Raw genomic sequence first — 16,634 nt, 5'->3', positions numbered from 1 at the left:
GAAGGTGCAGAGAGCAAGGACTTAGGACCTGAGCAGCCATGGCCAGAGATGAGGGTTGAAGCCTCCTGGTGGTCGGACATGGAACTGCAGGGTGCCCCTCCTGAGAGACAGGCGTGTAAAGAAACTTAGGTCCTGAGCCCTGCAGACCAGGATGAGAACTTGTAAGCACTTGACCTCCTGGCCCTCGGCAGTTAGGTACCTATGAAAGCAAGAGATGGTCCATGTGTGTGGAGGCTGGGGAGATGGGGGGGATGTGATTCCTAACGGGACACCTCTCTGACAGCTTGATCTTATTCCTAACTCAGCGGTCCTCTGAGATCCGGGCTTTGGGTGATGAGCGTGTGTGAAATCATTGTGACTTGGAAGGAATATTCGTTCGGGGCCCATTAGTAAGCAGCCACCAGACCCTTTGCCTTCTATGGTGATCTTAAACTCCTCTGGCTGGAGGCTGAAGTCCCCAGATCACTTCCCACAGACTTCTCGTGGTGCTCACTTTCTTCTGAGTGCTAACAACAGAGCTACGCGGAAACCGTTGGGAACCTGGATTCTTTTTTTTTTTTTTTTTAATGGAGAACTCAGGAACACTGCGTTCAGAGACAGAGACAGTGCGAAGCAACACGGGGCTGCTGAGAGAGCCATTCTCTCTGCCTCCCTCCTCAGCCTAGGGTCCCTTGGGGTGACTGGATAACCCCAGCATGCCCAGCGGGTACCGTAAGCCCACACTGCTGGGATTGCAGGTCTCAGGCGCTGGCATCTCTCTTCCCCTTTGTGTGCCATTTCATCCTGACTCCAAAGGTGGGCGCACAGGCTGGAGGGAGGGAGCGAATATTAGGGATGTTCCAGGCACAGGCAGAAAGATAGGTGAGTGGGGCTGGAAAGGGACCAAAGCATGACCCAGGGTGTCATACAGCCAGCCGACCTGTCAGGACAAAAGAGGAGATGCCATCAGATAGATCCCAGGGATGCGTGCTGTTTAGGTAACCCTGATTGACACACAGCACGCACAGTTCCCATAGTCCCTGGGGCTTTTCCCTTGTACCACCCATGGGACTTAGCTGCTCTGTCCAGATCCCAAACTGCCTCTCTCTCTAGCTCCTTCCCTCCAACCTGTCCTGGCCATCTTCCAGACTGGTTCCCTCCCATAGCTGACCTTTGCACCCTCTGCCCTTCCCCTTCATCTGTGAACCCTCACCTATCACTAGCTGACATCTACTCTGTGAAGAAGTTGGCTCTATGCGACCTGTAGACCTGGCTATTACACCTCCCCTCCTAGGGCCCACAGCAGGGCTTTTATGGCCCAATTCCACTGCTTCAGCAGTTCCTGCAGCTATTTCTCTGGAAGGAGGGAGGGCTGAACTTCTCTTAACTGCTGTTTCTCTGGAAGCAGTGACTGAGGGTGCTTCTTTGAGGGTGTGGAAGCCAAGTGAAAGAAAGGCCTAAGGGACCTTGGGGATCACCTAACCTCGTACTCTCAGACTCTTGCCTGTCTCAAGATCCTCTAGGGCCCCCCAGTTTCCAGTTCAGTCGTTTGCAACCAGGAACACATAGATGCTGCCAGTTCCAGGACCACCGATTACATACAAGCCCAAGTTTTATTGATGAGGGGACAAAAAAAGATCTGGCACAGACATGCTGTGCCCAGTGTCTGAAGGTAGTGGAGCAGGCTTGAGTTCTGTACACTGGGTCTCTCATCCCTTCTCCTGAGTACCCTGAGGACTCTGAGGGACCCCAAGAACACTCTAAGCACCTCTACTGGGAGGTCGGGGACTTGGCAGCGTCGAACATCTTCTTGCGTCCTTCCATGCCAGACATGGCCTCCACATTCTTCCTCCAGTCTCCCACCTCGACTGGCCGCTCCTGTGGGCAATCCACGAACATGTCAGAACTGCCGGGGTCTCACCAGGCTTCAGGGGCAACCAAGGTCCCACAAGCTCAGGAGAAAGTAGACGGGAGAAAACTCTACCTCCTCGGAGAGATAAGGAACCCTGACGGCCCTGCCCAGCACTTGATACAAGATGAATCGGCCAGACAGGAGCACAGAATGAGGCTGTGTGGGTGGGAGGTTCTAGGTGACTGCCACAGGGTCATAAAGCTGGTTCCCAGTATATGACAGGCCAACCTCTCCTCCAGGCCCCACAACACTCTCCTGTGGGGACACCCTGCCGTTGGTTCAAGGTCACCTCCTCCAAGAAGCCTCTCCGGATTCATTTAACTTGTTTTCGATTGTGTCCGCATACTGATTGGCCTGTTTGTCTTTATTAAACTCCCTGAGCCAGAGAAATTGTTCTCTCACCTTATTCCTCCCAGCCTGTCAGCTCTAAACATGTTCTGTGAGACCAACAAATTTGAAGTAGTTGTTTGCTAGGCCAGTAACTGAACTCGGTTCTCCAGTTTCTATGCACTCCTGTTCCTATAGCCATAATGAGAAGCTGAAGTGACAGGGGTAATGGTCACCCCTTAACTGATATGGGAAGCAAGTTTTAATTTCCCAGTCAGCCTTTCTCACGTCCCATTGTCCCCTCAGACTGGAAGCAGCCGGTAGTCTCTCTTCTGGCACTGGCCTCCTAGGGGTTCTAGAATATCCTGACTCACACACTGACTAGAGTGCCTCAGGTTGCCAAAGGCTGTGTGAGAAGTGGCAGGTAGAGGCCAGTAGGCTGGTCTGAGGAGAGTGGCTCTCACCTTTTCTGTGTCTTCTTTCTTCACAGACTTGAGGTTGGCCCGCAGATCCATGGACACCTTGTGCTTAGAGCCCAGTAGGGCTCGGAGCATGGCATCGGCTGAGACACGGACCCGGCGCAGGGGAGGACGTTTGAACTTCCCACGGAGGTCCAGCACCTTCAGCTTCAGGTCCTTGATCTGTGGGAGCGAAGGAGTCAGGCTCTGAGCCAGGAATGTTAGACCTAGAGCTCTCTTCCTGAGGATTCAACCACTGGGCTTCCAGCTAGAACCATCCTACAAGTCTGCCGGGCTCCAGGCTAGACCATCTGAGATGCTCAGAATCTCCTACCCTTTCCAAGCAATCACTACGCACGATAAATGTGCTAAATGAACTTTTACAGATTAAGCCCATTAGTTAACCTCACCTCCCCCCCCCATAACTAAGTCACAAATAAATGATAAGCCAATAAACCTTTGCTCCCATTTGGAAGCCTTGTGTGGAGCGTAAACTGCCATATCCATCCGTCCCTCCATCTTTGTTCTTACTACTCAACTCTGCCCAGGGGGCCTGCATAGCACCTGAACCTTGACTGACACAGCAGGCAAAGGAGCCCTAAATCTTACACCCCGATAATCCCAGGGCGAGGTCCGCAAGGGAGTTCACTGGAGCTTAATGGCATCACACAGCACCCTGGCAAGCAGGGTAGGGTACAGAAGTGCCTGCTCACCTTGGGCCAAAGTTCAGAAGCAGCCCATGGTTGGTCCTAATGCCCACACCCCCCACAATGAAGGGCTGAGTGGGAACCGGAGCACAGAGCGCAGCGTGCATGCTGGAACCCCCATTTTGTGACCTGAGCCCAAGCAAGTTCTTAGCCTTTGTGAGTCTGCAGGTCCTCATTTGTCAGGGTCAGGTAATAGCCCCCATGACACCCGCAGGCGTGCAGGGAGGATCAAAGGATTCAGCTGCACTTGAAAGCCCTTCACAAACGTAAGATGTCATTAGCAGACATCTGATTGCTTGTGTGGGTGAGGGAAGCGCTCACGTGGCAGGTGGGGAGGAAGCTTGTTGTTTTCCTTCCTGCCCATCTCCAGACCTATGGTGTCGGGGCAGATGCTGAGAGACTGCATCCCAGGCTCCGCAGAAACAGGCGAGTCACCCCAGTGCCCACCCCAGCCAGCCCAGGCTGTCTCATCCCCCCCCCCCCGCCTCCAGGGCCTACCTCTCTGGTGTTGTGGAGGCATTTGGCTTCAATATCATAGCGCTCCTCGTCCACCACCTCCACCTTGGCGTGGAGCTCTCGGCACAAGTCCTGAGGAGTAGATCCAACAGCATGAGAGTGGAGGGGGAAGGGCCGCCGGGGCCAGCCTCCTTTTCCTGTGTGCACACTGAGCACACTTAGCCCTATGGTCCATCGCTTTGCCTGCACTGCAATCCCAACAGAAGCAGCCTCTGCGTCGGGCTCAAAGCCGTCACCATCCAGGGAACAACTCCCTTTCTGCTCTATGTGTGGTTTCTTTCTCTAGCTTTTGGTAAATGCTAACTTAATTTTTTTTTTTTTAAGGTACGTAGCCCAGGCTGGCCTGAGAGCCTTGTCATTGAGGGTGTCATAATCTTTACATACATATAGGACATACAAGACCCACACTGATTCAAACCAGACCAAAATCCCAGCACAGAGAAGGGAAGTGGACACAAAGCCCCACCCCTAACCAATCGGTTGTTTACGACTGATACCCCCTGGGAAAGAGGAAGCGGCTTTCTCCAATGACATCACTGCGTTTATTGAGTTCCATGCCCATGAGCAGACAGCCAGCACAAAATAAACTCTATGTCTCCGTGTTTCCTCTGTTTTGTTTGGCTTTTCTGTTTTTGTTTTTTACTTTGTCTTATTTTCTCCCTCTACCCCATGTGCCTCCATCTCTCCAGGCTCAATCTGCAGTCACGTCCTGGCTCACCCTGTAGACCAGTCTGGTCTTGAACTCACAAGAGTTCCACCTGCCTCGGCTCCAGGATACTGGGATTAATGGTGAGCACCACCACCCCCAACCTGCCCTTCTCGATTACTTGCTTTTGTTTTAGTTTTCGTGTTTTTGTTTTTTGTTGTTTTTCTTGTTTGATTGGTTGGTTTTAGTTTTGTTTTGGGGGGGGGTGTTTGTTTGTTTGTTTGTTTTTAAGAGAGAAAGAACACAAAGGTGGGCAGAGAGTTGAGAAGAATCTGCGAATAGTTGGAGGAGGGAAAATAGGATCAAGGTATATTGTATGAAACTGTTTTAATTAAAAATGTTTTTAATTCATAGCTCTCCAACCTCTGTCCCCTGAGTATTGGGATTATAGACAGATGCCTTAGCAGCAGGCTCATAGTTATTGTCTATAGATAGATAGATAGATAGATAGATAGATAGATAGATAGATAGGCTCATAGTTATTGTCTATAGATAGATAGATAGATAGATAGATAGATAGACAGACAGACAGATAGATAGATAGTTTTTGAAGTATAAAAGTAATATAAGTTAATAGTGGAAAATTTGAAAACTCTATATTAACCAAAAAACTAAAATTAAAATAGCTACTGCCATGGGAGACACATGGACATATTTTCATCTAGTCTTTTCTCTGCAGTCACTGGCATGAAAGCAATTACTAACAGTTCAAAAACAGCAAAGACTTGGGACTGGAGAGACGGTTCAGCAGTTGAGGGTACTGACTGCTTTTCCAGAGGACTAGGGTTCAAATCCCAGCACCCACATGGCAGCTCACAACTGTCTGTAACTCCAAGATCTGACACCTTCACACAGAAACACATGCAGGCAAAACACCAATGCACAGAAAGTGGAAATAAGTAAATAAATCATTTTTTTTAATTACAAAAAAAAATTCATCCTGAAAAAAAGGACAAATCTTTGGAGAAACGGGCCTTCCAAAATTCTGTCCATCCTCCAGGCCATATCATTGTACCAACTGATGGAAAGCCAGTCACTGGTTCTACCCAACCCAATCTGTTCTCTCCTCTGGAACTCCCCTCTCAAGTCTGTAAAATGGGTATCATGTCATCACTTCCTGTGCAGTTGTGAGACTGGTGTGGGCGCACCTTGTAAGTTACAAAGCTCTGTTGGTAGTGCAGGATCTACCGAGGGTTCCTTACATGAAGCTCCGAGCTCAGCCCAGCCGGCCAGGCTTACCTGGAGGGCGCTGAGGGACAGACCGCGGGTCTGCAGCGTGGGGATGCGCTCCGAGAGGTAACGCACTTTCTCAGCCTCTCGCTCCTCGTGTTCCTGCTCCCAACACTCCTTGGCCTTGGCTAGCATCAGGCTCTGAAAAGGACAAATCCACCGGGCTAGGGTGGGTTCCTCCTGTTCCGTACCCATCTCAGAGTGAAGGCAAAGAGGCTCGAGACGAGGCCGGGTCTGCGGCATTGCTCAGTGTGGCGGTAGCTGCCACCAGAGCTTGTTTATCTACACAGTCTTCCTTTTTCCTCCCTTTTGTCCCACAGAGCTCCAGAGCTCCAAAATGAACCATATCCTTTCCTCTCCCCCCACCAAGAGCCCTGCCACAGGTTACTTCCTGTTGCCTCTTAGGCACCCAGGAGGCGCAGGATACAACGCTGGTCGCCCATCAGCCTTCTTCACTCTGGGTCTCTCTCCTTGCTGCCCCTGCCCTCTGCATCCCTTAGAGTCTGCACCGCTGCCCCTCCATCTCCCTTGGGACCAGGCTCACCTTCAGCATGAGTTTACGGGAGGCAGTGATCTTGGATTTCCTCTAGGGATGAGAAAGAGAGACCAGAGGTAAGGCAGACTGGATCCTTCATCACTACCCAGAATCTCCTGCTCACTTTGGGGGCTTTTAAAGCTCATCTTTGTGATTGAACCAGTCAAGTTCAGAGAACACTGTGGTCAAGCTACCTTGACCTAGGGGCTGAAGCCCCACCTTCCAGTCCTGATTTTGCTGCTGATAGGATCCTGCAGGAGACTACAGATGTGCCTCCCACGGGTACTTCCTCATCTGAGGAGGGGCATGCTGGCAGCCATACTTAGGCCATAGCTCCAGCAAGAACAAATGAGGGCACAGATGCGCACCCTTCTTGGAAAGCCTAGAACAGGAATGTGTTTAGCACTCCAGGTGATATTGCAGCTGTCTCTGGATGTCCTTTCCTGCGAGGTACAGTCTGCCTGCGTGCCAGAGACCGGAAGTAGGTCTGTGTGGATGTCAAAACTACTTTACAAGTTACCTTCAACCACATAAATCTCTAAGATGCAAAAACACTGCTGCTGTGTATTCTAGTGAAAACGAGCAGGCAAATTCTTGATGAGCGAATAGCTGTGTTTTAACAACTCCTAGTAAGCCTTCTCCAAGGCCAGGCACGGTGGATCATATCATATGCGTAACCTCAGCATTCTGGAAGGTAAGGCAGGAGGCTCACATGTTGAGGGCCATCAGGGAAGATCGTAGGCTACATGCATGGACGAACTTATCTAAAAGAGTTTTCCAAGGCCCGGCCCTGTGACAGTGTCCACCAGCATGGTGAAGGGGACAGAGACCCCCTCACTGCTGACTTGTGGGCTTGTGGGGCTCGGGAGCCCTTGTGTCTCTCCTGGGTTTCTCTTTGCTGCTCCACTGAGTAGCCTGCCTGTTTCCGGTGTGATCCGCCCTGGGAGAGCATGACTATGGTCTGTTTCTTCAGTCTGTCAGGTAGACATGATGAGGCTGTGTGGGAGTGACGGGGAGAGGCCAGGAGTGAGCTTTAGCACACTGAGTGTGTGACTCCTGATCTATTCATGGTGGCTTATCTTTTTATCTTTGAAAGCCTGCACTCCAGATAATGAGAGAAACGGCCAGTTGCTGTGACCATGACAGCGCCTGGCTCACCCTCCCAGATACTCCGTGGGGAACGGCCTTTTGCAGGCCCTTTCTCCCACTCCTCACTGAGTACATGGTCTTCTCATCTAAACAGTGGTGCCCAGGGATTCACTCGGATAGGGACCTCACTAAAACCGAAGGGTTCATAGGTCACTGGAAAATGCTATATTTGCTTCTCGCTCCGACTATCCAGGCCAAGTGTCCCCTCTATCAATGACATCACCTCTCCACTTGAGTCAGCACACCAACTTACCTTCAGCTCTCCCCCACCCCCTCGGACTACATGCAGGCTGAGTTCTCTGAGGCATAAAGAAATCTGGATAGCAGAGTGTCTGGAGTCAGGATGACCACAATTCTGGGAGGGGGGACCCAAGGACACACCTGCATTCCTTCCACGGTGTTCAGCCATAGCCTTCACCTTTCAGATAGGCTTTTGCATGACATCAGCTTTGCAAGAGGCAGAATGAAGCCCCCAGGGGTGCAGGAGCTTTGAGGAAGGCCGAAGGGAGAACTTTCCATTGTGGTCCCAGCCACATGTGAGCTCTGCATCTGGGCACATGACATCTCTATTCTTTGCTTCTCTTCTCCTGGGAGTTTTCTCAGTCATCCCCATTCCTATCTTAGCTTTGACCCAGTCTCCTCAGGTCCACCCAATCTTCATCAGTTAGAAGAACTAACCAGCACAGAGAAATCCCGAACAACACTCACCTCACTTTAGGTATCCATCATGGGAGGAACAGGACGGAAGAGCAGAAAGAACAGAGAGTGAGTGGGAACAAAATACAAGGCATGGGCAGTAACAGAACCAACCAAACAAGGAGAAAAACTCAACCACCTTCTGGCCTACTACTTGTTTCTTTTGGGACATGTTGGTCATTCAAAGTCATAGGGGAGTCTAGTGGGAGGTCCTGTAAGCTTTGACAGAGGACCACGATTAAAGCAAAAGCTTCCACCACTGGGGGTGCAATCCCAAAGCTCCATTCATCGGACATGCCCATGCGATGTCGTAGCCTAGTGTTTTCGGTTCATTGGTCAGTATTGAGAAGCTGGCTCTGAAGCATAGGCCAAACATGTTCCCCAAATGCATCCCCTCCTGGGAATAAGCTCTGCTGAGCCAAGAGCTCCTGGATACCTTAGGGAGCCAGAGCTGGCCAGGCACTAAGGCTCAACCATCTCAGGAGCTTCTGCTGGGAGTAGCTTAGGGGAGGGGTGAGCCGGGCTGCCCTCAGCTGGGAGGCTGAAGTCTGTGGTCATGGGGACTAGCCTCCCAGGAGCCATGCATGGGAAGGAAACAACTTACACTTCTGGCATGGTGGTGGCAAGGCAGCTCCTAGAGGGGACAGAGGAATCATTAATGGAGAAGCTGTCCCTCCTGCTGTGAACCCCCAGTAGGTGTGGGGAATCGGACAGCAGGAAGACTTCAATACCACAGTAACAGGTTAACCAACGGATTATGAAGACATCCCCCTATGAAGACAACATCCCCCTACCACCTTGGAAGGCCTAAAACATTTACAACAGGCTATATGCAGAGAAATCCTGCTGACTCTGGTACAGACCAGAGTGGAATCTGTAGACAACCCTGTTTGGAAAGTTAGGATGGAACTGGATCGGGAGAGCCTTGAACACACAGCTAAATTCAGACTTCGCCTGTGGATTAAGAGTCAGAGAAGGGACAGGAGGAGCGGAACAGAATGGAAGCCGATGTGCAGCTGGGTGCCTGGTGGCACAGATCCAGAGGTGCCATTCAATAGTGGCATGCAGCCCTGGGTAGGTGGCAGCAAGCCCTGAGTAGAGATTAAGTCAAGAGGGGAAAAAAAATCTAGTGTGTCTTCCCTCTCTCCTGGCTGTGTTTTTTCTCTGCAAAATTGGGGCTTAGATAGGTAGTGTGCTGCTTCCTCCTCCTCTTCCTCTTCTTCCTCCTCCTCCTCCTTCTTCTTCTTTTTTTTGGGGGGGGTGGGGTTTTTTTTTTTTTTTTTTTGGTTTTCTGTTTTTTTGAGACAGGGTTTCTCTGTGTAGCTCTGATTGTCCTGGAACTCACTCTGCAGACCAGGCTGGCCTCGAACTCCTACCTCAGAGATCCTCTTACCTCTGCCTCTCAAGATCAAATCTCAAAATTAAAGGCGTGAGTCACCACCACCCCACTAGTAGTGTGCTTAATAGTTAGTTAGCCCTTGAACCTTTTAGTCAAACCAGGTCTCACTTGGAAGCAAAGCAGGTTCAACCACTAAGTAACAATGACTGGTTGTAAAAGCCGGCACAGCTGTCCAGGAGCCTCTGAGAGAGCAGAACTGTGGAGCAGTGAGAAGCTGCTGACAGGCCGTCTCTGGGCCAGGTCATCTTCAGGAGGCCTGAAGGCTGCAGAGGCTACAGACCTGACAGAGTGGGTAGGTGGGGGATGGAGGTAATGACTGAGCTGAAGCTCAGGGAAACAGGAGCAGTCAGGCTGGGGACAGATGTGCGCTGTGGGTCAGGAGGCCTGAGACGAGTGATAAAGCGAAGAGTCGGGTGGAACAGCGTATGTAGAGGGGGCAGGCATGGAGTTCAGAGTCCATGTTTAGATTTGGTTCGTGAACTTAGTTGGGAGCACTACAGAATCCTTGCAAGGTGCCCACCAATGAAGTCATTCCGTAGCCACCCTTCTTGTGCCCGGGAAGAACCTCCCTGAGCCCAGTGACCAGGCTTGGATCTCCTGTCCTGGATCCTAGCCTGTTAGGGAGACTTGCACCTAAAGCCTCTGTTCATGTAGAGAGTGGGGCTAGGTGGGAGGTGACCCTGGAGTCTCAGCTGTCCCCAGGGGGTGCAGGGGAAGAGATGTGGGAACCATCCATGCATTCCCAAGATGCTTAGCTGAAATTAGGTTTTATACACAGCTGCTGGTTCCAAGAGCTCTGTTCTTCTGAAGACATCGGAGGATGGGGGGCGGGAGGGAGTCCAAAAAGAGACACTAGCTGACAAAATCCATCCCCACCCATGTCTGTCTGGCCTCTGGGAATGTGAGTCTCAGCCGAGTAGGTCTTGCATCTGTCTCCCTAGCATGCCTCACCCTGGTGGGCATTTAGCCATGCCTGTCCTTCCTTTATCCCTTAGAAAGCCCACTGTCATCGGTGTGGGGCCCACTGCTGGGGCCAGCCTGGGCCTCCTGCCAAGCTCCAGGCAGTCCCCAACTGCTGCACTGACAAATGCCAGGCCCAGGGGTCCCACATCAAGCACAAGGCCCTGACCTGGGCTCTGACACCCCCCACCCCCCACCCCCCAGGCAGGACCCCTTGACAGGCTCTACTGAAGAGAAGCAGGGCCTGATTAGAAGCCAGGCTGTAGATAGCAGTGAGGCAGGAGGGCCGAATTCCATCTGGACCACAAGTGGAAGGCGAGCAGATAACAGAAAACACAGAGCTGGAAGGAAGGGAGCAGACTCAAGGCTCATCTTCTTGGCCCTGAGGCTCTTGGTGTGGAAAAGCTGCCAGCTTTCCACGCCACGCCCGCTTGCTTAGGTGTGAGTGTGTAAGTCCTGTGTGAGACACAGCAGAAAGAAAGGAACTGACCTTCCTCATAAGAACATTATGCTCTGCCCTTGCTCCTCACCTCTGACCTTGGACCTTAGTTCAAGGGCACCCCCATCCTCCCAAACAGGGTGTTAACAAGCTGGACTTCCAAGCTCATGACCAGGAAGTCCAATGTTAGAACCGCTTCGAGTCCATGACTTGGGGTAGGGGCTGCCTTTAACCCAACCCTCCTCCCAACACCACGCTGTAGTAGATACCTTGCTAGCTTACGTGCTCACAGGCTCTTGTGCTCCCACCCCAGGCACTGCTGTCATCCACCTCCTCCCAACAACTCCGTCTACAACTCAGAGCCAGAAGCAGTGGAGAGGCATGACGGTCTGTCCTTACCTGTTCGTGTCCTGTGCAGGTGAGACAGGTGAAGAGCTCAAAGCGCCTGTCAGAGAGAAAGGACAAAGAAACAAGATGGTCACTTTGGTCAGCAGGGTCTCTGGACTGTCTCCTCAGGGTCCTGCATGCCAGCCATCTTCTTGTCCTGTTGCTGCAGGCCCTAACCACTGTCCCGTCTCCCCCAGGCTTCTCCTAAATGTGATGCCTTGGCTCTCTGGTCCCCAGTGCCACTCCTCCCACCAGAAGCCCTGTCCTTCCTGCCACTGGCTGCAGTCCCTCATGAGAGCATACTCCACTGGGCTCTGCTTTGGGCCCCTGAGGAACATGTTGGACAGTTGTTTCCCTCAAGGCCAAATGCCCACAGTGTCTTACAGGAGCGATGCCATTGGATGGGACAAAAGGCGAGGAGTCTTAGAGTATTCTGCCACCAAACCTACTTATCCAAATAAGAAACATCTCTGTCTCCCAAACTTCATTTCCCCCTTTAAATAAAACCTCACCTCTCTACTCAGCCCTGCCCAGGTCCATAGTCAGGCACTTACCTAGTTTAGTCCTCGTGGAGCTAGGCTGGCCTGAGCCTCACAGAATGGCCTGCAGAGTGTGGGGGCAGAGCTGAGGGCAGGCTATGAAAACCGTGGCCTCCGGCAACTGGCCAGTAAAAATAGAACAGCCGCTGCCCCTCCAGCTGCCCCTCCTTCCCACCCCCTCCCACCATGCACACCTCACAGGGCAGATACGTGCTGCCATGTAGACCAGAGGCTTAGAGACCAGTGTGTGTGCATCAGGAGCACACACCAGCCCTGCACACATGAGCCTTTGACTTGGGGGAAACAGCACTCACCTGGGGAAGGCAGAGGGGGGGAGAGATGCGAACAGGAAGGGGGATGAACTGGGAGGCCTGAGGAACCATTAAAGGGACCCGGGAGGGAGCTGGCAGGCTGACATTTCCTCTGCAGCCAGGACATGTAGACATGCAACCCCAGACCATGCTCCAAAGCCCTCAAAAAGCCAAAGACCTAAGTGTTTGTGTCTCTGGTGACAGTGAGACAGGAGGGTGCTTGTAGAGTTCTGGTGGCCCCAGAGCATGTTTCTGAGGTCCAGCTGAATAGCAGTAGCAGAAGCACCACCTTTGTGTTCATGGAGGCCTGCAGATGGGGTAGACTTCCATCCACGTCTTCAGATGGCCCAGGTTCTAAGTGCCACTCCACATTCCATTTCTTGAACCCAGGGAGACTAAAGGTCTTTTCCCTGCTTAATCTCCATGTTAACCAGAGCCTGCCTGCCTGCAGGGCCACACCTGTTTCCTGGGTATTTTTAGGGCTGTTGATGAACACATAATACCCACCCTATAGTCAGGGAAAGACAATGCCTGCTATGTTAATCCAGTGGCTATTATAGTCGGTCATCTTGTGGGCCAAGGTCCCAGGTTAGGCAGGACAGGCAGAGCACTGACCCCCCTGGGAGGTCAGAAGCAGGCTCGCAGAGGGAGGGTGTAGGTGGGCAAGGGTAAGCTAAGGAGGTGTGTTTCCAGGGCCCATAAAGAAGAAATATCCTGCCACGGGGATACTAATATTCTGTTGCCTGGCAGAGATGGCTCCAAGTCTGTTCTTCACAGGTCACATTCGAGAAGCCTCTTGCTGATGGCTGCCAGGGAGAAAGGACAGGGCCTGAGAAGCTGTGGGGCAAAGACATAGGATTCTAACCAGAGAGGCTGGGATAGAAAATAGACAGCCATTGATCCGCATGGAGCAGCTACGGAGGAAGCTACGGAGGAAGAATTTAGGAACTTTGGGGAAGGGTCCACTGTGGCTTGCCTTGGCTCTTTGTGGCTCTCGCTCTTTCTCTTTCTCTTTCTCTCTCTCTCTCTCTCTCTCTCTCTCTCTCTCTCTCTCAACATTTGAGGTGGGGCTGGTGAGATGGCGCAGCAGGTAAGAGCACTGACTGCTCTTTTGACGGTCCTGGGTTCAAATCCCAGCAACCACATGGTGACTCACAACCATCCATAATAAGATCTGACGCCCTCTTCTGGTGTGTCTGAAGACAGCTACAGTGTGCTTACTTAATCCCAGCACTTGGGAGGCAGAGGCAGGTGAATTTCTGAGTTCGAGGCCAGCCTGGTCTACAGAGTGAGTTCCAGGACAGTCAGGGCTACACAGAGAAACCCTGTCTGGAAAAAAAAAACAAAATAAACAAATAAATAAATAAATAAAATCTTTTTTAAAAACTTTGAGATGTATGTGCGTGTGTGTGTGTGTGTGTGTGTGTGTTATCATGTGTGCAGTGTATATATAGGCGTGTGTGCAGAAGCATAGTGATAATTGTGGAGGCTCGAGTCGACCTGGGGCACTATTCAACGGGAACACCTGCTGTATCTTTAGAGACAGGGTTTCTCACTAGGACCTGTGGTTCACTGATGCAGCTAAGCTACCTTCCCAGAGAGCCCCAGCGTCCAGCCTGTCTCCCAGTGCTGGGGTGATGTTCTGATGTGGGTGCTAAGGATCAAACTCAGTAGACAGCAGACATTCTAACAATGGACCGTTAAGACCTCACACCAAAAATGAGTTGTCTGCATGAATTACCTTGCTTTTTGAAAAGGAAAAAAAAGAAAATGTGGCAACACAGAAGAAAGGACCAAAACAAACCAAAAAGTAGATAACCATAGGCCTTACAGCAAGTCACTGTGAATGTAGACCACCCAAGAGGGTGTCTTCTCTGTTGAAACTACAAGACCATTCGAGGGGGGTCTTGGGAAAAGCAGGACCTGGAGTCTCTTGTTCTAGGTTCCAGGGTCCTCTCTCAATGTTCTTTCCCTTCACACCTTGTGGCTCCAAGCACCTAGCTCACTCTCTCTCTCTCTCTCTCTCTCTCTCTCTCTCTCTCTCTCTCCCTCCCCCCCCCAACTCAGGTCCACCCCAACTCATGACTCCAATTCTGGCTTTGTACACTGGCCCACAGTCTTCTCTGGGGTCTGTCTCTTGATATCACTCAAAAATGACCCTCAAAACTAGGTCTGTCATGGCCTGAGGTGCTTGTACAAGCTCCAGTTTCCCCAAGCAAGGAAGTGGGTACAGAGACCTCCAGAGCCACCCACGGGTAGGCCCTGCAAGCTCTAGCAGGAGTCCTTCTCGGTCTAGCTAAGGGTTCAATCCGTATGTCTCTGCCCTGCTCCCCCGATCGCTGCCCTTACCAAGGTGCCTCTGTCGCTCTTCCTCTGACCTCCTTGCTTACAGTAAAGGGTGCCCGCCTCCTTTTCAGTTCACATCAGTCCAGGAATAGGTCACCCACTTCCTATTCTACCTCTGCAGGGGCAGCTATGGAAGAGCCTCCAGGCTATGTCTAACTTCTCTTCAGACGTGGAGTCGGAAACAGCCAGCACACACAGTTCTCCAGAGTCCCCAGGCAGAACTTCCTGTGGCCATGTGGATAACGGTTCCGCAAACACGACAATGTGAATATGATACTATATATACCCAAATCACAGACATGATTAAATTAAAGATGGGAAATTCTCCTGAGTTATCACAAGTGCCCTTTTAAGACTGGGGCACAAAGTGGCTCCGGGTTGGTAGGAGATGTGACAAATAAAGTAGAGGTCAGAGGAGAGAGATGCAAAACACTGTCCTCCGAGTTGGAGGATGTGAGAGCCAGCCAAGGGACACAGGTGGCTTCCAGGACCTAGAAGAGAAAACGAAGTAGCCTCCCCTGGCTTCCAGAAGGAAGCAGGCTTGCAAATACCTCCTCTCCCAGCCTTGTGAGACTGGTTTTAGACATTGGCCTCTCAGGTCTGTAGGATACCCTGTGTTGTTTTGAGTAGTTACGCCTGTGGTGGCTTATTATAGCAGCAATAAGAACTTAATGGGCTCTCTCCTGTGAGTTGAAGGGCCCCGGGCTTCATCGTCAGGTCAGCTTGGAGCCATCCAGAAAGCAGTGAACTTGGCAAGGTGGTGAGAACTAGGGTAGGTGAAGTGTAGCCAGAGCAGGGCAGTCTTGGGGAGGACCCTGGCACTTTCCTGACAAAACCTGGCCCCCTGGGGCCTCGCCTTCCTGGAAGCAGCTTTTTCTCTTGCTGGGAGGATCACAAAGGTCAGAGGAGGAAGACTCCACAGTCCAGGAGAACATGGAGAGGCGAGCCCGTGTGATAAGCAGTTCCGATCGACTGAGCAGCGCCTCTGCACAGCCTCTTCCCTAAGGTTAGCATCAGTCCTGTTCTTACTCTGCTTCTGTATCTCCTCTACTCCGAACACACCCCCGCCTCGGTCTTTAATGCTGCTAAGGCCCACAGGCGTCCATTGAGCGAATGAGAAGACAGGCCCCTCTTAATGCAAGAAGCCCAGCAGGCACTGAGGCTCCTCCAGCTCAGGGGGGTACTTCGGGAACTCGAGGGTATACGCAGCTGCACCCGTATGTCCCCCGGTGCTAGCCCGTGGCTCTTGGAGCACTCCTTTGCTTTCCTGGGATGACCACTTGCTACATACAACTCCTCATGTTCCAGGGCCTTCCAGATTCTTCTCCAGTTTCTCCTCTCTGCTGTTCACCCCACTTCCGCCCCCATCTCGTCATCATCCCCAATCTCACCTAAATAAAGGCTCAAGGCTAAATAAGCCAGCTCCCCAGGGCCCTTAGAGCCTTTCTCCTTGGTAAGCTGGCTTAAGAGTATGCCATGATCGTAAGGGAGCCTGCCTTCCAAGGGACTCCCCCTGGCCTCCTGGGGAACTCCTGCACTGGACAGGCTGATGAACTTCCTTCAGTTTCTTTAAAAGTCCAGGGGACTCTAAGGCAGTGTTGACAGAAGTTGGGCCTCAAAGGAATGACCCCACGGTCACAACTTCTGTGTCCCTCCATCCAATGAGAAATTAACAGAACAAAAGTGGGGTGCAAGCTGGACGTGGTGGTGCACGCCTTTAATCCCAGCACTCGGGAGGCAGAGACAGGTGGATTTCTGAGTTCGAGGCCAGTCTGGTCTACAGAGTGAATTCCAGGACAGCCAGGGCTATACAGAGAAACCCTGTCTCGAAAACAAAACAAAACAAAACAAAAAAATGGGGCGCAGCGGCGCATGCCCGTCATTCCAACACTTGGGACACTGAGGCAGGAGGGTGGCTATGAGTGGGAAGGAGAAAGGGAAGAAGAATGCAGGGGTCTCAGGGCTTTCTAGGTTGGGGGGAGGGTGGGGCAGGAAAGAGACTCAGAATAAGTTAGTGAAAGAGGTAGGCCTAGGTAGA

At 51.7% G+C, this 16,634-nt stretch overlaps 1 protein-coding gene across 1 annotated transcript; it reads right to left on the bottom strand.

Annotated features, from left to right (window-relative positions):
* Positions 1 to 644: 644 nt before the first annotated feature.
* Tnni1 (troponin I1, slow skeletal type) lies at positions 645 to 12,001 on the bottom strand. Its single transcript, XM_021198440.2, has 10 exons — positions 11,955 to 12,001; positions 11,413 to 11,458; positions 8,820 to 8,849; positions 8,228 to 8,231; positions 6,380 to 6,421; positions 5,845 to 5,976; positions 3,882 to 3,971; positions 2,683 to 2,859; positions 1,748 to 1,857; positions 645 to 919 (listed from the first exon to the last, which is right to left on the bottom strand). Exons 3-9 carry the CDS (start codon positions 8,828 to 8,830, stop codon positions 1,750 to 1,752), a joined length of 564 nt encoding a protein of 187 aa, XP_021054099.1. The 5' UTR covers positions 8,831 to 8,849; positions 11,413 to 11,458; positions 11,955 to 12,001; the 3' UTR covers positions 645 to 919; positions 1,748 to 1,749.
* Between the last annotated feature and the right edge of the window lie 4,633 nt (positions 12,002 to 16,634).

The sequence above is a fragment of the Mus pahari genome, chromosome 5 (genome assembly GCF_900095145.1).
Source record: "Mus pahari chromosome 5, PAHARI_EIJ_v1.1, whole genome shotgun sequence".
Lineage (NCBI taxonomy): Eukaryota > Metazoa > Chordata > Mammalia > Rodentia > Muridae > Mus > Mus pahari.
Note: the sequence above shows the minus strand (reverse complement) of the source record. Positions and strands in the feature narration are given on the sequence as shown.